Source organism: Pieris brassicae, chromosome 13 (genome assembly GCF_905147105.1).
Source record: "Pieris brassicae chromosome 13, ilPieBrab1.1, whole genome shotgun sequence".
Classification (NCBI taxonomy): domain Eukaryota; kingdom Metazoa; phylum Arthropoda; class Insecta; order Lepidoptera; family Pieridae; genus Pieris; species Pieris brassicae.
The window spans coordinates 5,821,288-5,845,220 of NC_059677.1; the positions used below are offsets into that span (position 1 = coordinate 5,821,288).

At 34.5% G+C, this 23,933-nt stretch overlaps 4 protein-coding genes across 6 annotated transcripts in view; 1 reads left to right on the forward strand and 3 right to left on the reverse strand.

Moving 5' to 3' along the window:
• The window catches only part of LOC123717736 (choline-phosphate cytidylyltransferase B-like), a 30,494-nt gene extending 22,268 nt beyond the window's left edge, over positions 1 to 8,226 (reverse strand). Inside the window, exon 1 of one of the 3 annotated variants that reach the window (XM_045673880.1) lies at positions 7,740 to 8,226. In XM_045673880.1, the coding sequence (XP_045529836.1) occupies positions 7,740 to 7,874 (135 nt within the window). In that variant the 5' untranslated portion in view covers positions 7,875 to 8,226. Of the gene's footprint in view, positions 1 to 4,037; positions 4,246 to 7,739 lie in introns of those variants that run through there. The other 2 variants (XM_045673878.1, XM_045673879.1) reach the window with 2 other exon arrangements.
• A 228-nt stretch (positions 8,227 to 8,454) lies between these two features.
• LOC123717674 (importin-5) lies at positions 8,455 to 18,938 on the reverse strand. The gene is made up of 17 exons (XM_045673802.1): positions 18,827 to 18,938; positions 18,211 to 18,444; positions 17,820 to 17,962; positions 17,480 to 17,681; positions 17,047 to 17,172; positions 16,652 to 16,863; positions 15,521 to 15,752; positions 14,756 to 14,899; positions 13,868 to 13,987; positions 13,382 to 13,577; positions 12,452 to 12,604; positions 11,582 to 11,755; positions 11,121 to 11,425; positions 10,444 to 10,584; positions 9,799 to 10,319; positions 9,309 to 9,522; positions 8,455 to 9,175 (listed from the first exon to the last, which is right to left on the reverse strand). The coding sequence occupies exons 1-17, from the start codon at positions 18,905 to 18,907 to the stop codon at positions 9,092 to 9,094; spliced, it is 3,282 nt and encodes a 1,093-aa protein (XP_045529758.1). The 5' UTR covers positions 18,908 to 18,938; the 3' UTR covers positions 8,455 to 9,091.
• A 363-nt stretch (positions 18,939 to 19,301) lies between these two features.
• LOC123717783 (mitochondrial import inner membrane translocase subunit TIM14) lies at positions 19,302 to 20,285 on the forward strand. The gene is made up of 3 exons (XM_045673971.1): positions 19,302 to 19,577; positions 19,652 to 19,891; positions 20,102 to 20,285. The coding sequence occupies exons 1-3, from the start codon at positions 19,575 to 19,577 to the stop codon at positions 20,216 to 20,218; spliced, it is 360 nt and encodes a 119-aa protein (XP_045529927.1). The 5' UTR covers positions 19,302 to 19,574; the 3' UTR covers positions 20,219 to 20,285.
• A 107-nt stretch (positions 20,286 to 20,392) lies between these two features.
• Positions 20,393 to 23,844, reverse strand: LOC123717892 (growth hormone-regulated TBC protein 1-A). Its single transcript, XM_045674143.1, has 6 exons — positions 23,591 to 23,844; positions 23,322 to 23,506; positions 22,902 to 23,168; positions 22,402 to 22,584; positions 21,696 to 21,949; positions 20,393 to 21,413 (listed from the first exon to the last, which is right to left on the reverse strand). Exons 1-6 carry the CDS (start codon positions 23,608 to 23,610, stop codon positions 21,306 to 21,308), a joined length of 1,017 nt encoding a protein of 338 aa, XP_045530099.1. The 5' UTR covers positions 23,611 to 23,844; the 3' UTR covers positions 20,393 to 21,305.
• Between the last annotated feature and the right edge of the window lie 89 nt (positions 23,845 to 23,933).

Genomic DNA, 23,933 nt, shown 5'->3' on the forward strand with positions numbered 1-23,933 from the left:
CACGTCACAATTCTTGCTTTGATTCCAAGCCTTCCGCGCAATTGATTGAGCTGGTTTTTGGTGGCTTTGTGATTAACTCGGTCGCCGTAAGTTTATGCAGACTTAAAATACGGAAAGTCGCATATTTCGGATACTCAGACACCAGGGCAAAATTCATAGACACGGGCTTGTAGAAAGAAGAAGTCGCGGTCATCAAGAAGACATCACAACCGCCGAGGACTGTTTAGACTAAAGCTAGATACCAGTCAATTCACGTTAATCAACCTTTAGAAATAAAGTGGCACCTGAAGAAGATGACTACGACAATGTTTGGTATAATACAGATGACAAATGCTTGATAATTGAAGCCGAGAAATAAAGGTGAGTAAATTAAAAGCAGTAGTGGCTTCCAAAGATGGACTTCCTTTCTATGTGCGCATTTAACATTCGCTCGAACGGTGAATGATGATACCGGCCTGTCTTAAGCCCAAAAAGTATTTGGGGATCGCCACAGTTATAATAATTTAGCATTAAGTCTCGACTATGAATCATCCCCTTCAAACATAATCTAAAACCAATTAACATATGCTTGCTGGTTGTAAACTGTTCTTCCGTGTCCTATCGAACTAAATATCGATAATACAATATTAATCAAAGTTCACGAACTACCAGTTTAAACACATTAATTAAGATAATCATTGTTGACTAATTTATCTACATTTTATATAATTCCTTGATTAGTGTTGAAGGAATAGAAAGAGCCCCGTCTCTATGTACACATGTATAGTTAGAAGTATGATGTTCTAGGATTCCTCTTGCCTCCTCTACTTTTTGGAACCAGCTGCCATGCCAACCTGTTACTTAGGGTCCTTCAAGAAGCCGTATGCCGTCCGGCAACGCACTTGGAAGCCTCTTAATACTTGTCGACGGGCACATAATTCTAAGTGCTTCCCGAAGACATTATTTTTTCCTAAATATTCATAAAAAGCGATAACGAATGAATGGATGTCGAGGTTATCTTTGACCATAATTTTTGCAGGTCATGCACCAACACCGAATCCGGTTCAAATGCTTAATAATTAGAATACAGACTTAGTCAAGTTCAGTACGTTTTTGACTTACGAGTGTTACTTCGCGCTGTGTTAACCTTATTAATTGTAAATAATATCGCATAATTGATGGCACATATCTTCAAGTACCTTTGTCCAATTATGTCATTCCAGTGATGAGTTGAAAATCTTTATTTGAGAGTTGTTCAACTGGCTTTGACTGTTTAAAACATGAGCTGATAACTAACATACAATTAGCGGTAGTGGGGTTGAGACGCTGGATTAACAAAAAACTAACTCGACATTATCGGAAACGAGAATGTTATATTACAATTGATAAGTGTGGGAAAAACCAAAGGGCTCATTTTGGCTTCAATTGATTGACAACATTATTCGTCTACTTACTAATATATATATGTAACTGTACTAATGTTAGGTTACGCAACTCTCATAAAATTATTTTAAAACTTAAATCAAATAAATCATACCAAGATTTATCGAACATGGCTATGAGCTACGCCTTAAATACCAACGTATGGAACATTTTGCTTTGGCAGCCCATAGACTGCTCGCTTTTCCGGAATAAAAGCTGGTTTTTAGATTTTTCCGTAAATATTTCCTTAATACTTCAAGCAATAAATGAAAAAAATACTCGAATTCGTTCGAGTTTTGAGCTTGGCAACCAAATATTATTCATTTTTATTTATTACGAGATTTTACGCGTATTTCTCAGTTTGTTTATTAACAAAATTTTCACATCACATGTCCAAGTACAATGTATACAATTAATACATAGTATTATCTACACATATAAGGAAAATACTTATCACGCTTAGGGTCACAGCACACATATCAACTCGGAAAAGGGTTGTCACCGTATCACCTCGAGCCGTTCAGTATTGTTTGTATGAAACTCCATACTGCAACGCACTAATCGGAATTGTAACGTAATTGCCTCGCCTCGGAACAGCCAAAGAGCGATGTGGTGGTCAACATGCAGTTCCCGTACTTACGTCTCTCTGTAACCGATTTAACGTCTCTTCGCCCACCCTTGCTCCTGTCCCCTGTTATCTTCATCAAGTTCTATGGCTATGATAGCAATCTCACATATTGTAAACCGGTACATAACCGTGCGCTACACTACGCTTTACGTGTAAGTTCGGTTGACGGCTACGGCGAAAGGCGATACGATGACGTTAATATGCGTTAAGTTAATATGTGACCTTTAAGATTAAGAAAAACACTTTTTGAACGGATTAAAGCTATGTATTATTATTAAAACTTATAATTATTTACATAATTCTAAATTTTAATTTTTTTACCGACGTTCGCGTGCTTATCAGCGTGCGTCGTCACAGTGATATAATACATAGCTTTAATCCGTTCAAAAAGTGTTTTTCTTAATGTGTAAAAGCTATTTTAACAAAAGACGACCCTTAAGATGTTAATACAGTGGCGGTATAACAATAAATATCTTCAGATAACATCTGTTTCTTTAATCATTTTTATTTCAAAGATAAATAGGTAAGCCTTGTCTGACAAAGAAATGCTAGTTTCACGATGTTTTCTTTCACCGGACGAGTGTAAGACGCACACATAGGCAGAAAACCGGGCACGGCCGGGGATGGAACCTAAGACCTCAGAACTGAGAAGCACGCTGAAGGTCAACACAGCTTTTTAAGATATATTATAAAAGTATAAATAACATAATGTTCGGACTGATCCAGCCAGCAGAAACAATAGGTTGCATTGCCGTTGTGGAATGCGGCACCGACTGTACTGCAATTTTGTTGAATACCGATTAACAGTTTAATAAAATCATCATTTACAGTGTTTAAGTAATTTTAGGTTGTAAAAGCTTCAGATTAGCTATCAGATAATCGAAACTGCGTTACAGGTAAGCGCGAATTATGTTACGTATGTCAAAATCAACTACATTTTTAATATATGGAAGTCATACTTAGCCCTAACAATAATATATATGAAGCCTTGTTACTCACTATTGTCTAACATTGACTAATATAAGTAAATACTAACTATTGAAATGAAAATTAAGAATATCGAAAAAAAGGCTTTTCTTATGACAAGCAGCGAAAGAATTGTTGACGGAAGTTAAGTTCGGTTCAATTGGAATGGATGAAACACTTTGTTTGACGTTTGGGTTAAATCTTTCAAAACATGAGGTTGTAACTAACAAATAACTTAACTTATGTATGGCTTCATAAATCTAAGTGAGACATCTGTTAACTATAAAGTCTATACGTGGAGTCGACCTTTATCGGAAACGAGAATGTTATATTACAATTAGTGTGGGAAAAACTAAAAGGCTCATTTTGGCTTCATGTAAGTCAATTGCTAACATTTGGTCTGCGCTGCGAATTATCAACTGTTAGATTACATAACGCGGACCACTACACAATCAAAACCGTTTACAAGGACATCGAATTCTATGTATTAGGTAGGAACTTAGTAAAGTCAATAACAACGGAAACGGCCCTTCTACGGAAAATGGCTCAACATAACATGACAAATAGCCAAGCCAAAATTGATAATGCAGTATGTATGCATTTTCTTAGCCTAGACTTTCTTCACTTTAGCTTTCACTTTTTCTTCACGTTTCATATATTCTATTAGACGAACTCCAGTATAGAAATATTCAATTTCCGCAACAGGCGGAATTAATTAAATGTATATTTGTTTTTATTAATATCAAGAATGACTGGTTTAAATTGGATTTTTCTTCTATAGGATATATAAGCGCTAGTATATAACGAAGCTCGAAACTTATATTATAGAGAAACTAAATTCAAATCCCTCAAATACGGGTAACACATCCATCCAAAATTGTAATAAAATGGGATTCCATGGCCTTTATAGCACATTACTCTAAGTATTTATATCAAATAAAAATCGTTCAAGTAACATACATATTAAACAATTCATTGATATCAAAACTAAGGTCATCTTTATATTCATACGAAACCGGTAACACATTTTAAGATTACTCACCGATTTAAAGTCTGAAACAGTTCCGTTTTTCTTACACGTTATATTCGTCTCAAGTTTGCCATTGCAATGGCCGTTTCTAAGCGTTGTTGTCATTGTTAGCGACATATTTAATATTACACCTATAACACGTACTCAAAATTGCATTATTAATAACTAAATGTCTAGAGACACGAGTTCCCTACACGGAAGAAGGACGGCGACTGACATTAAATAAAGTGCCGGCTGTAAGCAGATCGCTTGTTAGGGAAATCTAAACGCTAACAACATCGCATACGGTGTATATTTTTATGCAGGTGTACCCGGGTGTGAAGTAGCGGGGGGAGGGAAGTGGTGGCGTGACGCCGACGTGGAGGCTCGTCAGAAACGCGGCGCGCCACGAAGACCGTACAACGATTTTAAAATAAATTATTATTATCTTATGTAACAAATTTACATTATATTGGACAGAAATACGACATAATTATTATAGAGGTATTATTTCTAGACGACTTCTGCTTTCAAATAAAATCACAAAACGATTTTTAACGAAGCCACGGGGCAGACCAATTTTTTAAGGTTTGTTTCATCGAGCATCGTATAGTCGATGAGGTGATTAGTCCGTGCCTTATAGATCGATTTTGTATACAGGGGGCGCGTGGTCTCTACACATAAGGTCTAGTGGCCACCACAGGATTTATGGCTGAATGACGAATAAATCATACGTCTCCCACGTCTGTGATGATAGAAGATATGCTATTTAATCTAGTAGGGTAAATATAAAACAATATAATATGCAGAAATTTGAGATGTAGTGTCTTTTTAAAAGTGGTGATGAAATCACTGAATTTTGCATAGGTTTAGTATTACTAATATGCAATTACAATTGCGGTGAAGGTCAACACGGGTTAGATATGATGACGTACTTAGGAAATAGGTTTTTATTTAGATAGTTTTTTCATAGTCAGTGACGCTGTCGTAAAGAGACCTTGAAATAGTAGCGACTTAGCGGCTACTCTTTCAAATTCTACTTACGAACGTAGTAGTAACATACAAAACGTCACTACTATAGTCAAAGTAATGGAGTAGTACAAATTAAAGACAATAGCACTAAATGGAAACTCAAACATCGTTCAATAACTCATCACTGTAAGAAAGTTTGACATACGGCAATCAGCCATATACCAGTATAAAAATACATATAAGCCCAACTTATTACACTTTCTAACTCAGTCTTAATACTTTTTTTACTAAAGTAATCTTCTCTTACTGTTATTTAAGCTGTGATGAATGAATAATAACAGTTAACTCGGAGAGCAAGATTGATATGAGATTGAGCACTTGACGTCTATTTTTTGACAAGCTAATCTCAGTATAAACTTAGAAATCTAGTGACATTTACAGTCAAATGACATTTGACCAAAGATTAGCGACTGATGAACAAGATGATAATTTTAACCAAAAATGAATAAGCATGACTCCGGTGTGTCAAAAACGTATTAACGGTAGTTAAAAGCTGCGCTTAAATTCGACTCATAATCATACTAGATCTAATGAGGTGACATCTTACAATAAAAACCTATTTATTGAGTACTGATATTTTAAAAATAATACATTTTCACCGTTGCTCTATGTTAATTAGTGACAATTGTCACACGTTCTAAATTTACATATTTCGGAGCGAAATAGGAATTAGGTTTGACGACCGCTTTAGTGACCTAGTGGTGTTCGCCAATTTGCGGTCATTGTTGGCTCATGTTTCTATTTATATATTAGAACATTATTATTACGAAACGAAAGAATAATAATAATTTAAAGGTATAATTTTAGTTATAGAGTGAAAGGAAATGACGACGCGTTTTCAATTGTGAATTTTTCACACGGACGTATCGTTCCTCGTGTCTATGAACTAGAGGACCAATCACAGTGAAACGAATCAATCAAATAAATTTGTCTCAGGCCCAAACATTTGCTATAAAAGACTGTAATTTTGTTTATTATTATTATTATTATTAGAGTAATGTTTACAACATACATACATTTTATACTTTCGGAAAGTATTTTTTTTTAACTTAAGGTTATGTAGAGTGAAGGGAACAATAAAATTACACTGCACTTAAAACATCCGGGTTCAACGTGTTTTCATTTAGTCTTGAATTATAATAATCGTATTTTCCATTCAGGCAAAGCTCCGTTCCACCATAGCTGGATGTGCTTCTTGTTTGGGTATAATCTGGGGTTAAAATTTAGCACGAAAACTATATTGACGTTAAACGATTAGATATATTTTCTAGAATTATTATTAGAACTTGAACATGTTTTTTAGCCACTTCTCATTAGGAATTCAATAATTGATACTTCTTGTGAAATACGTGTTGTTTCAACCTGACTAAGAAGAATTTGTAAACAAATTATAGCTCTGATACTATTTTAGTAAAGGTATTGTAGTGCGCCATCTCAAGATCACGATATCAGCTCTACGGATACTGAGAGAATTACATAAAAATTGCATACAAAAACGTCGAGATTCGTATAGCTATTTGAAGTTACAGAAAACCGGCATAGGGCGCCCGTGGTTCTTAAACTGCATTTCAGACTGAGCCTTTAGGGTATGATCAAGATATGTTAATAATATTCAGCCATTGAGTGAATAATTTAATTCTTGATTTGATTTGACTTGATTACAGAATTTTGCTTTTTTAACTCACCCCAATTCACCCAACTCACACATATAGGTATACGCTATACATCTCTCAATTCAGAAATCAGAATTCATCTTGCCTATATAAAAAAAATAACACAACCAACAAAAACAACACTAATACAATGTATGAGTATATTTACAGTATGTATGAAAGCTAGAATTCTTAATATTACCGTTACCAAATCAACAGGGTCAATAAGAAATTTAACTTAATTGGAAAGTAAACCTAAACAAAATTATTTTTTTTTCTATGGGACCAATGGATAGGGCCAGACAGACCACTTCAAATACAAGAAACAAGCCCACATTCACGGAGCCATTGAGGTCATAAGTAATATGTCACAGACAATATAAAAGAAATAACACCATCACGCCACACACTTGGAAACATGCCCAATTTTTATTGGCCTCTCATTATTATTATTGCATTTTGATATGAATTCAATAAACATGTTTACAATATTAAGCATGGGTAATGTCTATTTAATAAATAACCAAATCTTATGTGTTAGCATGTATATTTAATAATTCAATTAAATTTATATCGACGATAAAAGAAACCTTGTGTATTAATTACTTTTAAAAAGAAAACAGTATAATATAGTAGGTAAATAAATATATATAATAATGTTTATTAGTAATCTGACAATCAAATATACAGTATACCTACATATTACATTTAGAAAAACCAATAATGTATCTTATTAGAATTGTATTCTAGTCCTAGTTAGAAATTTTTAATTTTACAGAGTACAGAAAATTGTAAATTATTTAGATACTTTATACAGTAACTAAAACATTTGCACTAAGACTATTAATACAACTTTTCTAAATCTAATATTTCAATTCAATGATTGGTGCTTAACATTTTGAACTACTTTTGAAAATAAATATTATTATAACTAATTAAGGAGTATTCTTACTAAGAAGACTGTTGCTGTTACTTGTAGGGCACAATGTGATATATAAACGCTTTTAACATTACACATAAAGTTGTAGGTAGAATTCATAACTTGACTAACCTGAGCACTATCAGCGAAGACTTGACTGCTACTGCTGCAAAAACTGGCATCACTACCGTTGGGTCCGTCGCCGTTATCTTCCAATTTAGAACTCATTTCCTTTTCGTTTTCCATTCGATATCTCTTACGAGACATTATCTCATGGCACGCCGGTTTATGAACACACAATAGACCTTGTACAATAATTTATTTTATTACTTTATACAATTTCGTTGTTGATGAAAATAAGGTTTTTGTTTTGACAGGTAAGGATTTCGTAAGAGTTCTATTTTTAAAAAAAGACCGTGATTACAACCGCGACATTATTGTGATTAGAATTGCACGTGCCTTTAAAATAACAAAATTTATCAAGTAAATAATTTCTTTTAATGTAACATTATTCAGTTATAGATAAATTAATAAAATTATAACTATAAATAATTAATAAATACTACACGATTGACGATAAAACACCAAAACTTCACTCGAGACTTCAGAGTCAGACGGCACTCGGCAGGTTTCGGCAAATTTCTATTAGATATACCATAGACAGCAGAGAATTCAGAATGGTGACAGATAATATATTGACACTGTTTTCAGATAAACGTGTCATCCTAATCTGTGCAAACTAGGCACAACATAATAAAACTTGGCATTTTAGGGATAAAACTAACTAACAGTAAAATTAGTTTTGGCTAAAAAATAAACTTTATACTGGTAAATAAAAAAAAACAACTAAATATCAATAACTTTTATTTTAGGTCAAACACAAAGAAATGTTTACATATTTCTTTTATATTATTGAATAATATAATTGTTTCTTAAAAACAGCTACCAAGATCCCAACGCACAACTTGGTAAATAAAAAAATGGAATGTGAAAGTCCAATTTTGTCACAATATGTTAAATTGCATACAATGCATATCTCAATACAACAATTATCTCAAAAACTAAATTCTTTTGCAATTAAGTCAATAACATGGGGAATAATCTGTCAACTTAAAAATTGGACAATTCACATCGTTAACATATATAAATACAAACATAAATGTTTAGAAATCGAAACGTGGCCAGGCGAAGCTACTTTAACGATGGCTGCTATAAATTAGTACAAAATATATCACAGCAATATTTAAGCCCGACAGAGGAGATCCGGGAGAGTTAAAAATAAAGGAAAAATAGAATTACATAGTAATTTCAATTGTTTCTAACTAGAAGAGCGAATATGACTCTTTAACGGATACAGAGGGTTATTATTGTTATTTAGGCAGTCTACGGTTTAATTTTGGGCCCGAGTATGAATGCACAAGGCGACACATGGCGGATGGAGCGTGGAGTGACGTGCAGGTAATAAATAAGCGATGCTAGAGCCACTATGTCGACAGAGCCAGCTGAAGAGCCTCCTTGTGGTCATTGCTCAGTTGCATCAGACACGAGTTGAACATTTCCGCATTACTCTGCAAAAACCAATGTCATTAGAAATTCATCTTAACATAGTGGTTTAATTTTATAAGATAACTCAATCAGATGCTAAGGTACCCAAAACTAATTAATTACTATTGAGATAAATATTATAATATTTGGTGTCACCTGTATCTGCCGCACCAGGGCCACCATCTGTGCAAAGACCGCGTCGTCGTGCGGCACGACATCCGTAAGGAAGGCCTCTGCTATGATTGCGATGACGCGTGGGACTGCGTCGGGCGTGTGCAGGGCCGCGTGACCACCGCTCACCAGCTCACACAGCAACCCGTACACGTGCGGCGCTTCGTCGGCGGCTTCCACCACCGGCAGCCACGTGAGCCTGAAATTATTAATCATTAAACTTTCAACCACTACTCAATTACTACTTCTGTTCTCCGAATTTAGTTGAGTTGTTTTATTTATTCAGAGTGATTGTGTTTTCATAAAACTAATTTTGATATTTTGAATGCTTTCTCATGAATATTCAACGACTAATTGATTGTATTTAGAAACTGGGCCAAGTGTCACAATTAATGTGAGTAACATATTGAGGGTAGAGGAGTCTGGGGATTTCGTGAGTAACTTGTATTGACGTCGGTAATAAAATCCCACTCACCAATGCCTAATAATCTCGTCCCTATTGATTTGCGAATGGTTATACTTGATGATCTTCGCCACTGCCGATATAGCGTTTTCTGTAGCGTTGATATTTTCTACGGATCTAGAGTCGGGCTCCGCTATGAGCGCGGCCAACAAGGGCACGGCTCGAGCGCAGGCGGCCGCGAACTGCGGTCCCGCGAACTGGGCCAAGACCCCGCAGCCGTAGGCCGCCGCCTGTTTGATCTCCGGCTCCCTCTCCCTGAGGCCGTTGAGCATCGGCTCCAAGAAGATGTCCTGGTACTTGACGCAAGCCGGTCCTCCGAATTCGATGACGTCGTCGAAGATGCATATGGCCCATTGGCGGTCGGCGTAAGGTCGGGAAGGAGCCAGCAGCTGCACCAGGTGCGGCAGAAGAGAGTCCAAATGAGGGTAGAACGCGTCGCGGTAGGCGGCCATCAGGGCGTGGAGGACGTCCGCGACGCGAGATAATCCGTATACGTCTTCGTTGTCTTCGTCTGCTAACTGTTCTTCCACAACCTGCAAACGTATTCATTTATTTACATTTCCGTAATCAATAAACAAATATATATATATTTGTTTACTATATAGGCCAGTATGAATGTGTTATTGCACAAAGTCGACATATATATATATCGTTTACCTCATCATAGTCCTCGTCGGCTCGCTTCTGTCGTCTTTCGGTGGCGCGTTCAAAGTGTTCCGTGAGCAGTTTGTTCAGGATACGTAGAACTTCTGCCATTGACTCTTCGGACAGGCAGCCGGTACCCAGCACCTCGATACACTGTCACAAACACATTACAAATTAATATCTTTGTTAAGAGTAACTTGAGTTGTTCAAAACATGATTACGATACAATTATGATCCAATGTGCATTTAAAATAATGCATGAAAAACCCCTTTTTTTTAAACTCAACAGACAAGTGCTGAAGAAAGAAATTTTATATCAGAATGAACTGTACAGTAATGACAAAAGTAACTTTTGTCGAGCCTCACGAAATATATTAATTTGCGATATTTGTTATAAAATAAGTGTTGTTTGATGATTTGCTTTTTCACGCCGGATATTCTCTACATCCTGTCTTCTTGGCCGATGAGTAGGGATGTCTGCGTTTCAAATTTATTGACGTGGGATAAGTGATACTTGTGTTCTTAAGTTCCACAATAAACATATTTAATTTAAGGATGTTATCAATATTATGAACATATAGTAACCATATATGTCTATATGTGTTCAATTCTACAATTGAAGATATGTCGGTTCGATCACGATATTTTTTGCACCATGAGTAGGTAAGCGATAAAGAAGAGAAACGTACCTTCGCCAGACTATTGAGCAGCTCAATTTGCACCTCCTGCTCGGGCTCCGAGTCGATAGCCTTGAGCAGCTCGGGCAAGATGTACGCCCACATTCCCTGTATGTACTGGGGGCCTTTTATTTTGGCGCACTCGAGCAGATAGGGCAGAGATTCCGCGGCCGACATCCTCACGTTCTCGTGGAAGTAGAACTTCAGCATCGGCACCATCAGATTCACGACGTGCTCCGCGTACTCGGAGAAGGCTTCCTTGAGCTCACGCGCGTAGCAGACCAACATCTCACAAGCGGAGGCTTTGTCTTCGAGGCCTGGAGAGCGTCGAATGTTAATTATAATAATAGTAACGAAAGTATGAGATACACGAGTATGCTCTATGGTCAGGATTAGAACCGAACATATCAAATCGATAGATTGAACGTTTGGACGTTTTTCACAAATAATATACTTCTTAAAAAATGTCTCACCTGCAGTCTTGATGCCAAAATTCTGTTGTTCCCCAAGTGAGACAAAATGCCAGTCAAGGTCCCCATCGATAGTTTCTAGGTCTTCGTTGTCAAGCAGTGCCACTTCGGGCTTGATCGCTGCCGTTCTCATAACTGGCTCCATCACCATAGGTAAGTACTGAGCAAACTTCTTGCCTAAAGATTTTTATTTAACAATTATCACAAATGGGAACTGGAGGAACTTAATTGGTATAATATCTATTGATGCGACACCCGAGTAAAATGCAAGTAGCACATTTTTAAGGAAGTACAAAAACAAATATTTACACATTGTACAAACATGACTCTCATAATACTAAAATTATAAGGACTAACAGGAATGAGGTTTTCAAGAAACCACACTGTTGAATAAATAAGAAAAAAGTATTTATATATTTATAGGTAGTATAATAAGCTATGGAATGCAATATGGACAATGGGGCTTAGACAAGGTGCCTTAACCGTAGTGTGGGAATTTTCTCAACATGACCAGACATTTTCATACAAATAAAGATAAGAGGGTAGTCCCATAGCCCGACTGAGTGACTTTAGTGATTTGCCAAGGAATTTCAAGGGCATGTGTATAAGAATAACAAAAAAATTAATTCTGGATATTTGCTCATTGCGCTTAGTTTATTAAATTGAACTCAATCATAAAGGTTAATTGTATGATTACATTATCTCAAAGTGCTGGTCTATCATAGTTAAGTTTAAACAGTATAATACTTATTTAAGAAATACATTACCTATATCCTTGTAAAAGATATTATAAATACATACATTCAAAAATAATCCTATAAAGACTTGGGAACAAAATTATATATAAATACAGAATGTAATTTCAAAGCTCACCCATAATTTTGCAGATTCGTGACCAGGCAGATATGAGATAGGAGGTCTGCGGGTCGTCAGCGGGCAGGGCTTCTCCATCAGTGTGCGTCTTCAGCAGAAGGTCCATCACCTCAGAGGCATCTGCCATGAATTTCTGCTCACCCACCGCGAGTCCTAAAAAATGTTATCCATTAAAATCTACTACATGTGCTAAACCACATCGGAATAATTTCAGAATATATAGTTATAACAATCACTAATATCAATAAAACGCAGCTTAGTTTTAACGGAGTATTCAGTGGAGCAAGTGATTAGAGATTGGACAGAGTTGGTGTGTCTAGTAGATCGTGATTAAAAGAAAGATTGCTGCCCTCAATCCGCTGCTCGTTATAATTGAAGCTAAAGTGTATTTGAGAGAACATCTCCTCCTCACATGTACAATAAACACAATACAAATCATTAATACATCGACATAATATACTTTTCATAACAATTTAAGTAATAACCTTAGTGTAATATCAACAGATAAATGACCCATTGGCCAACAGAGCGACAAAAATGCCAGATAGATCTTGTCAACTTCGTTGCCAAGGGATGTTGGGCTCTACACTAGTCTAATCGTGTCTAGGTGGCTCATTGGACCACACACCAGATATCTGCACACTGAGCACAGTTATTTACGAAGAACTATGAGAGACTTTATACGACCATGCAACTGACTAGGAAAAATAAAATCTGATAAAAGCCAAGAGGCTGTTTTTTTTATGTAATAGTAGGCAAACGGGCAGGAGGCTCACCTGATGTTAAATGACACAGCCGCCCATGGACACTCACATTGCCAGAGGGCTCGCAAGTGCGTTGCCGGCCTTTCAAGAATTGGTACGCACTTTTCTTGAAGGATTCCAGGTGGTTATTTTTTTTTAAGTCGAAAGATTCGAGTTATTAACTTACCAATAAGACTGACGCACTCGATAGTCTTGCCGCGCAGCAATTTCAGTTCCTCAGTGTTGGCATTTGCTATGATGTACTTGAGGCAGGGCATGAGACGATCGTAGTACAGCACGAAGTCTTTCTCCACCGTATCGGCGACCGATGCTATGGTGGTCACTATCTGCTCCAACACCAGCTTTGTGCCCTTTTCCACCAACTGTAACGGCAACAAAACCATTAACTAAAGAATATAAACGCGAATTGATAACATTTAATGTACATATGGCAACATTTCAATAGAATTTCAAAATATCATATTTAAACAGGCTTACTAAAAATGTCTGCGCACTGAGATCCGTGACTAGCTATAATAGATAGAAACGGAGCAAAGTCCACATTTAATTTCCCAATGGTATGGAAGTGACCAACAGATTGAGCTAATTGGCCACAAACGAACATTGGGTACAGAAACTACTGTTGAGAGTGTATGATGAAAAAAGGACAAACCTCTTTGAACTTGGCGGTAAGAATTGCCTCAAGCTTGTCCATTAGAGGTCCCAGATATTGGGTGAGGATTGGTTTTGGACAATCTTCACTGAAGTTCACCAATGCAGCTGCTGCGTGCGCCTGTAACAAAAACGATTTCAATTTTCATTTTTCAACATGCTTCCAGAAAAAAAAATTGGCCTACCCACATATTGAAATGTATCATAAGTAGGGAGGCATCCGATACCGATACTTTTCAAAATCCGCGCTATAAAAATGTAATCCGCATCTGGTCTGATCGAGTTCGTTGCACGGACTATCTATTCCCGGGGAAGCCCCGCGTTTTATTCAGGTCGTTGTCTCTCTCGCCCACTTTGTCCCAGCGTATTCCATTTCGCTTAAGTTGCCTTATAGGGAGTAGTATTTTTCGACAGCATTACAAAAATCTTATCAATATTAATTTTAACAAGTTATTTATTTTATTTTTATTAAATTATTTCCTCTTATTCTTAATTTTAATAACTAAGCCTTTATCTTATTCAAAATTTGTAACTGTTTGTTTTCTAACTAAACTTGATATATTTTACCTTAATTTAATTTTCGTATCCATATTGGTATCGGTCTCGACTATATTTCTAAAAGCATCGGCATCGGTATCGTATCGGCAAAAAGGCGAATCGATGCATCCCTAATAATAAGTCAAGGAGACACTATTGACATCTTAAAAAAAAGGTATTCTGCAATATCATGAAATTGTTTTTTTTTTACTATAAATATTACTAAATTAGTCATTATTTGCAAATTGTTAAATTTGTATAAAATTATATAACCAAAAGGTTAAAGGTTACAAATAAATGAATGTAATTAAAACATAACATTGCTCATTTTATATAGGTTTGGAAATGTTACCTGTACTCGAGGATTAGCATTATCATCGAGAACCATGAGTAGACCGGGAACAACTTTGTCGTGGAACTTCTTCTCAAACACTGGAGCGAAATCAGTCGACATTTGACCGACTGCGTTACATGCGGCGTATCTCACACGTGGATGCTGGAATCACGAATAAAAACGTTACCAACTTTAAGATACATTTGATTTGGTTCATATGTGAATAATAAGAGTGGAGGAGAGTTAATTGCCAGTTCTTTTCATCCGTTACACACTCTTGATTTGAGAACTGGCAGTAAATATAAAATTAGAAGCATTTAATATGTATTTCTTTATTGACGTTTATAAGTGTACATTGTGTTACCTAAATGAATAAATAATTTTGAAATAGAATAAGTCAGCTAGGGCCAGGCAGTTTACCGAGAAGAAAAAAATACTATTGTTCATTGAAACAGCTTATTATTTTTTGCAAAAAATAGGCCATCTTTGAAACCTCTCTTAGCAATGAAGTGGCCTCAATTAGCATAATGAAAAAGCTTGTGAAGACCTAGTAGGCCAAGGTCAAGATTGACGATGTGGTGGTAAGTGGTGCTCATTTAAGCCTATTTTTCTTAACTGAACATTCCACTACTGACTCATTGATTAAGTGACATAGAAATATCATAAATCAATATTATTTTTTCAGTACATCCAACTAACAATGAGTTTTGAATTTTTTGAATACATACTTAGCAAAACTTTCAGACCACTGGAAAAATTTTAACCACCTATGTTAATACTTACAGGGTCCGCCAAGTAATTGAGCACTGCTGAGACAACTTGGTCCAACATCTGTTCCATCTGTTTGTGGCAGCCTTCGCCAGCCGAAGACACAGCCATCAAGGCTGCGTGGCGTCTCTTCCAATCCTCAGAGTTCAACATCTCGGGCACTTGGCCCACGATGAGACCTAGCATGATCTTGCCTCCGAGGCCGCAGCAAATACGGTCCAACGCCGATTCGGCCGCTACGTAGTTCCTGCAAACATAATCTTTATATTAATGACAGGACAAGTTTTAAGATATTGACAGAGCTTCGGGAGTTAGGTTAAAAGAAGTGGGACACAATAAATTCAGATATATTTTGTCTAGCTGTGTTTGTAAATATATATGGTCGTGATTTACAAGACAAATATGTGTAATATAAGTCTCGCTTTTCTTCATAAGATAAGGTTTAACATAAAGGGACAAATAAGCAAAATCATAAACATGACACAATTTCAAAATATAGCTTGTCATCGAGGGACTGACATCCGGGCATAAAACAGCAAGAATGTTAATTAACTCGATGTTAATCTTGTAAAATTCTATGTGGCTACATTCTAGTTAAATGAAGCCAAAGAAAGAATTTTACTATTTTAAAATATTAACTTCATCCATTTCGTGTGAGAGTACGTAACTTCATAAGATTCTTCTTTCTTAAAACCATTTGTCATACTTTAGCACACCTATTTAGTACTGTTAGTAAAACTTATTAAGAGATATTTATTGCTGATAAAAAAGGTGTTACAAGAAATATATTTAAATCAAATCTAGCGATCCGTCCCGGGTAGCTGTGACGCACATTCGGTTTTTCTGACATACTTAAAAAATCCTATCTAACCTAAGCCATGGAAAATTATTTCTACGGTAAATATGTCTAAGCCTTATGACAAGTAGACTGTATTACCCCCAACAACCTCAACTTTACCTCTTAATAATATTAGTATACACAAATTTAAATAAGTCAGTGTCACAATTGATAGAAAATGCTCAATAGTAGACAAATCTTTACCTGTATTTTTTTTTGCTTATGCTTCAATTTAGTAATATTAATGTACTTTCAGTACTACAGTTAACAGAAACAAAGAAGAATATTATCTCATTATTGTCACTTACTGCTCGTTATCATCATCGGCAGCATCGTCCTGAAGAGACCAGTCGGGTTCATCGTCCAGCTCACACATCATCTCAAGTACGAGAGGGGTGAGCACCTTGACCGCATTGGGCACCACTTTCCGAACCATGGCCGGGGCGGTCTCACACAATGTCACCAAAGCTTCAAGAGCAAGTTGCCTCCAGTTGTCTTCATTGTTTTGGTCACCTAACAGCTAAATCACACAAACATACTTAGCATTAAGGGTTTAAAAAAAAAAGAATTTTTGATATTTTATATGCCATAAACCATATGTAAAACCAAAAAATTATAGATACTATGCTGCAACTATGAGCACATTCTATATTGCAATGAGGCTCAAATGGAAATTGTAATGATTGATAGTTCCAACACTTACCTTGATGCACACTTGGAAAATAGCCTCAACCTGGGGCCTGAGGAACTTGGGTGTAGATTCCGCCAGTTCTATAAGAACTTTCAGTGCAGCATCATCGTCAGCTTTTTCTATAGATTGCACTACAATCTGTTAAACACATATACACATGGTTATAAATTCATTAAAAAAAAAACATGGGTGTCTTTAAATTAATATAATAAACATGTATAATTTATGGTGAGTCTAAATATAATCAAGAGTACAGGGCTCAAATATGAAATCTTTTTAAGAATAAATGTCTTGAGGGCTACTATCAAACTCCATCCTATCGTTAGGTTGGTGTTAGCGAAATCCTCTATTTAATATCGCACACTTTGGCAGTAATACATTTCATATACAAATGTACACGTAGGAGTTGTGTGTGCAAAATAATGGCAAAAATAGTAAGTTAAACCTGCATAAATGGCAGCAGTAGATCAGCCAAGTATTTCTGAATGGTGGGTTCCTTGTCATGGAGCAAGATGAAGGCACCAACTGCTTTCACAGCCTGCATACGCAGTGCTTCAGATTCTGACGGTTGCAGTGCTGAGAGGAGCATCCTCTTGATGAAATCAAGGTTTTCTGTCTGTTGGTTGCCAAAAACTCCAGGCACAGATCTAAACCAGATATAAATCTTTAACATCATTCATAAGGTTTTAATTTCAGTTTAGTATCCATTGAATTGATTTACAATTTTTTAAATTCAAATAAATATTATCTCGCCATGTAACATGTTAATATCAGCTTTTACTAACGTAAACATTCTGATGCCAGCCTCCTTGATGTTAGAATCCTGTGCATTGGCACAATTAAACATAAACTGAAGGAACTCTGGCCATTGGTTGACACCATCATCGTCAAGATGGTTCCTGGCTAATTCTGATACTACATCACAAATCTGCAAAAATTGTGCATTAATTAGATTTAAAGTTAAGGTCTTAATCAAGGTATTAAATTGTTTACTTTGTTTTGGCTTAATAACATCACAGTATGAGTCACATCTTTAGACTTTAATTATGTAGTGGCTAAATTATTACATTTGCATACCACAAATAAAAGTTAGCTTATATATCAAATATAGTAACACTATGAGAAGATAAACACCTTATAATAAATAAAAACAATCTAAAAATATATAATACACACCTTGCGTCTCAATTGCTGACTAACATCCATTTGTAGAGTGAGCAACAACTGTTCCCTAAGCATAGCTTGTTGTTCAAAGGGCAATTTGGGGAAGAACTCAAAGAACTCTGCACTAAGTAATCTTCGCAGCAATACAGCTGCTGTTTGTCGGGCTTCTTCTGCAAGGTCTGCATTTTGGATGGCACCCACTAAGAATACTACCTTCGTTTCAGTGGATATATTATTGTAGGCTTCCTGAACACAACAAAGTAAAATAATTTAGTAATATAAATCAGTGCATTTAATTGTAATAAAAACATTAATGAAATTTACGTTGTTAAAATTCGGCGCAACATCATTAAAACCTAAAATAGCACATGTTCATTACCACAAGCCTGAAATAGTACATGTAGCTCAATTTGAGATTTCATGCAGTATATACTTTAGAAATAGTTATTAAAACCGCGTGTTCACATAATTCAGCGTAAAACGTGTTTAAATTTTATAAAAAAAATTAAACCGGAGATCCTCCATGACCACGTTTTGACACGAGGCAAACTTTTAAAATAATACTCCTTACACAACGGAATTTTATACAAAATAATATATTATAATTTACATTTTAGTAACTACTTACTTCTGCTTGTGTTCGTACGTCATTATCTGGTGATAATAATGTAATTAGTAAATTATAAAACTGCGCCTGATCGCCTGCCATGTTGAACCACTTTGAAAAAGGCCAGTTTTTTTTTTAATTTTAGCCAGCCGTCACTATACGTTTGAAGATTTTGTGCCAGTGTTAACGGCTTAGAAAACCGGTAACCGGTTTTTAAATTCAAATTCTTAATTATCAAATTAAGGATACAATACTTTTATGTTTAAAGAAGTCCTGAACCTGACTAACTATATATTTTATAAAACTGAATTTCAAAACTTTATATTTTATTGTTTAAGTTTTATTGTCATCTGCGTCGGTATTTTATCCATATAATATGTAGACTTAATTTTACGGGTTGAATTTTTTCACTCTATTTAAGACTAAAGACTTACGACACTTTTGAATATTGTATTTTTTATTATTTAAATAAAAATGTCCACAAATTAGGAACCGGCAAGAGAGTAAAATGAACAATATAAAAACTTCATCAATGACAGTTTACACTATTAAGTATTTACTATTTAACAGTACGTGAAATGTCCAGCTAACTGATAACCTCAAAAGATATTTTAATAACAATAAAAGCAAAAGCCTATGATTTGTGTGCAAGAAGACAACTATGATTTCACAATAAACAAAATTATTTGGATTAACTTTATTAACGATTCAAAAATCTTCGTTTGAACATGAAAATTAACTAAAATCTTGTATTTAATATTTACAAACAATGGTAGGTAGTCATGTTGTGCAATGATTTTATTTTCTTTTACATTTTTAATAATTTTACTGAAATCCCCGTTATAGGCTGTTTCAGTGATTTTAGCAGGACTTGGAATGGCTGCAGTAGGTTTTGCTGGGCGATATCTACTTAAGCAAATGCCAAATGCTTCAATGAAATTTGCTGAAGCTGTAAAAAATCTACCTAAATTTGATGCTGAAAGCTTAGCAAATTCGAAATACTACAAAGGAGGTTTTGATCCCAAAATGACAAAAAGAGAAGCTGCTCTTATCCTAGGAGTTAGTCCAACAGCAACTAAATCTAAGGTAAAGGGAACATGAAACCATAGGAATTCACTATTTTGTAAGTGCTGGCTAAACAGTACATTATACTTAAACTAGAATTGTTTCTAAAACTATATTATAAAGTTTGCATAAAATTTTATACTTATTGAAAATAGCATAACATTTGTAACCAACAAAATTTAAAATATTTTTATTACATTTGACTGTAATTTAGAATGTTTACTTTTACAGATACGAGAGGCTCATAGACGTATCATGTTACTAAACCACCCAGATAAAGGAGGGTCACCATTAATAGCAGCAAAAATAAATGAAGCTAAAGACCTCTTAGAAAGTGGAAAATCATGAATCCCACATGTAATGTATAATAGTAGTTTAAATTGTATCTGTTTGTTTTAATAAAAGATTAAATAAATATGATGAGTTTTTGATCAACATTTAGAAGGCAATAGGTGCAGAGTAGTAATATTCTCTCTTAATGCTGGGAGAAAATAAATAAAATTTTAAACATCTAAAACATTAATATATATTTGAAATATATCTGTACATATAGAAATTTCATAACCTTAGTTGACATTTATCTATCATTGACATGAATAAATTGTGACAAGACAAAAAAGCACATCAAAAGTACACAATTACAATACCAATACCATTTATAATGAACTGATTGACTATTGTGGGACAACTGAAAAAGATTTTATATTTTTTTAGTGATGGGATTTAACCTTATTATATAATAATTCTTCAGTATCTTGTAAGATAAATGTTTTCTTTGATAACCAGTGTAATACACTATACAAAGCTTGAATAAAACATTTGCTAAAATCATTATAACAATTTATAAAATCAGCCATATGGCTTGCTTTAATAATTATATATGTATAGTATTCACGAAAAAGTTGTAATTAGAATATTTTTTTATATAAGAACTGCACTAATTGAATATCCAAAAAGTAAAAATCAACCAATAGAATGATTCAATAATTATGGCATAAAATAATTTTTCAAACAATATTAATTAAGTTTTTACACTTCTATAAATTCCACAAAAATGCTAAGCAAATGATTAATGCTTTGCTTATTTATTGCTTAAAAATAATGTGTCTCACTCAAATATAATTAAAATAAATTATTAATCCTAACATAAGACTAAATAACTTTCAAAATCAATATGTACCATCAAATATAGTATATAATAAAAAAAAGCATACCCAAAAAGGTAATAACTGATAGAAATCTTTTCTACATTGAGAGAAATGTAACAAAGTTTAGTGTCATGTTAAGTCTTATATCTTTATTTCACAACAGAAGCTTAGAATCTCAATTAAAATGAAATTCATTAATGGCCTTGCCATGCTGTCATGACGAATTTTTACAAAAGATTAAATAGAACATCATTTGGTACTTTTAGAGATCAAGTTTATTAATTTGTTCATCGTGGTGGCTCCTTCTGCTGTTGCTCTCGGCGCTGCTTCGCGAAGCGAGCACGTAATTTGATAATTGTGGCATTTGAAAGTGTTCCAGGTACTTTGAATATTGACTGAAAAGAACAAAAATTACTTAAGTTGATTTTGTGCACTTTATAGATTACTACACTTTTACATCTTCTGTAATTTTTAAGATGCCAACATGGACAATGCTTTTAATTAACTAAGTATTTTCCGAATTCAATACTACATAGTGTAAATAGTATGATTTACTAAAAAAAATATGCTAATCATCCTACCTATCCAACCTAATCACTTTCAGGCATACGGAGAGAAGGAAAGGTAACCCAAAAATATTATAAAGAATTATAATAATAAATTTTAAATGAACCTACCTGCATAAACTCATGACAGTGTAATGCACTTGCATTTTTAACAATGGCTTTAAAACACTCGGCTAAAGAGGTAAAGTCATTGCATGCCATAATAGCCTCTTTATTTGTTTTGATCAATGTAATGCAAACTCGGAACAAAATTTTTGAGCCCTCGTAAAATAGACAATCCCAAATTCTGAGGACTGTCTCTATTGGTAACACTTCAGCAAAGAGACAAACAAACCACTTAGTAGTGATAACTGCCCATGGTAAACCTGAAAATAGAGTTTCATACATTTATTCATACATACATAGAACATGCTGTCTTTTATTGTGAATGTATACTTCATGTATTCAAGCACAATTATTATATATCAGACAATTTTTAAAATCCTACTAAACCTTTAGGAACCATACTATCACTGAACATGTATAATTGTTATTATGATATTGAAGAAGTCTCTTGCTTTAGGAATTAATTCTTTGCTTAACTTTAAAATCAGGTTAACATATGTATTTAATATTATGATAATATCTCGTACCCCTTGTAAGAAAACACACTTGTGGCAGTGATTACCACAACTATTTATTATCAACTTTGGAAATTAATCAATACACTCAGATAAAAGAGATAACAAAATAAGATTTCTTCATGCATAAATGAGATAAAGTAACAGCTCAACAGTCACAGGATTATTTGATATACAAGATATATGTCAATCAATACCTAAGTTAATCACATGTTGGTGTACATCAGGTGCCTTGAACTTTACCAATTCAGATAACACTTCAATGTCAACAATGAGGCCGTCCATAGTTTTTGTGTAGTAATCAGGAAGTATTTTTTCCACTAATACTTTGAGCAGCCAGAATGAAGTTTCTTCACTTTTTGTAGCCAGCAATAATAGCCCTAAAAAGTGTTAAGTTGATTATTTTTTATTCAAGTATAGAAAAAAGGCTTTTCTAATAAATTTAATATTGCAGATAATTACTACTGATATAATTAAGTATGAATACCAGTAGTTCATAATTAAACAATCATTAATTAATTAGATATGAGATACTACTATTCATTTACTAATTAATCCCTATTGATCCTTGATTTGCTCACTAGTTGTGCAAGTATGATTCATATTAATTATCAACTTATGTTTAATCATGTTATATTAAGAGATAAGAAATTTATATTCTTATAGAACAATAATTAATATATATTTAGCTACATACCAGCAATATAGTTTAATCCTTGACAATAACCAACAACTCTATTATTATGGGCATAAGCAATAAGCACATTAAATAAATGTGTTTGGTGGTTTGCCTCCTTAGTGAAATAAATGTTATCTGGAAATGTCCGCGGTAAATCTGTCTTCACAAGATCAACTAATTCCTTCTCAAAAGGGCTGTCTAAGATTTTATGATACAGGTCAGGAGCTAGATCTCGCATTTTGTCTGCTTCTGAGATTGCCATCCATACTGATGGGCGGTGTTCACCTGAAGTTAGTTAGGATAGTTACGGTACTTTATGAACATTGGCAAAGTAATGCACAGTATTGAGATAAGCATCATGAAAATATCACCAATTTCATCTAATATTAAAATAGAAACATAATTGTACGAATACGTTAAGTAGATTTTTAAACTTACTTGGTATTCCTTTGCGTACGTATCTTTTAATAGTGTTCGTGCGTTTGACCGACTTTCCTTCGCCAAGCATTGTAGACCATTTATGCGCTCTCGAGGCCAATACCTTAAGATATACAGACATGAACTCTTCATAGCTTGCGTAGTCAAAATCTTCGTGTCTTTCAAACCCATACTCATCAACGGCACTATAATATTTAAATTAGACATTAATTTATTAGCATAACATTGCCTGTTAAGATAAAATTTGTAAAAAACTAAAATCAATGTACCTAAAATTTGACTGAGCCATAGTTTTGAGTGTGATTAATACAAATTAAGCACATACAACTTGAATTTTCTCTTCTTCACATGCTTGAAAAATATTATAAACTGTATTTCTGTCCGATGCACTTATTAATTTATCACTTTTAATATTAACATTTCCAAAATTATGTACAAGTCCAATAATTATAAATATTAAAATGCGAAATTAAAAATAGTCTCGCCTCCCAATCGTCGCTCAATATTACACAGACTACTTCTAAATTAAAGACTTGATACTAGTCCATACATTACACAAAAGCAGAAATCCCCTCCAAACTGATTAGACGGTAGTAGATCCTTCGATTGTAT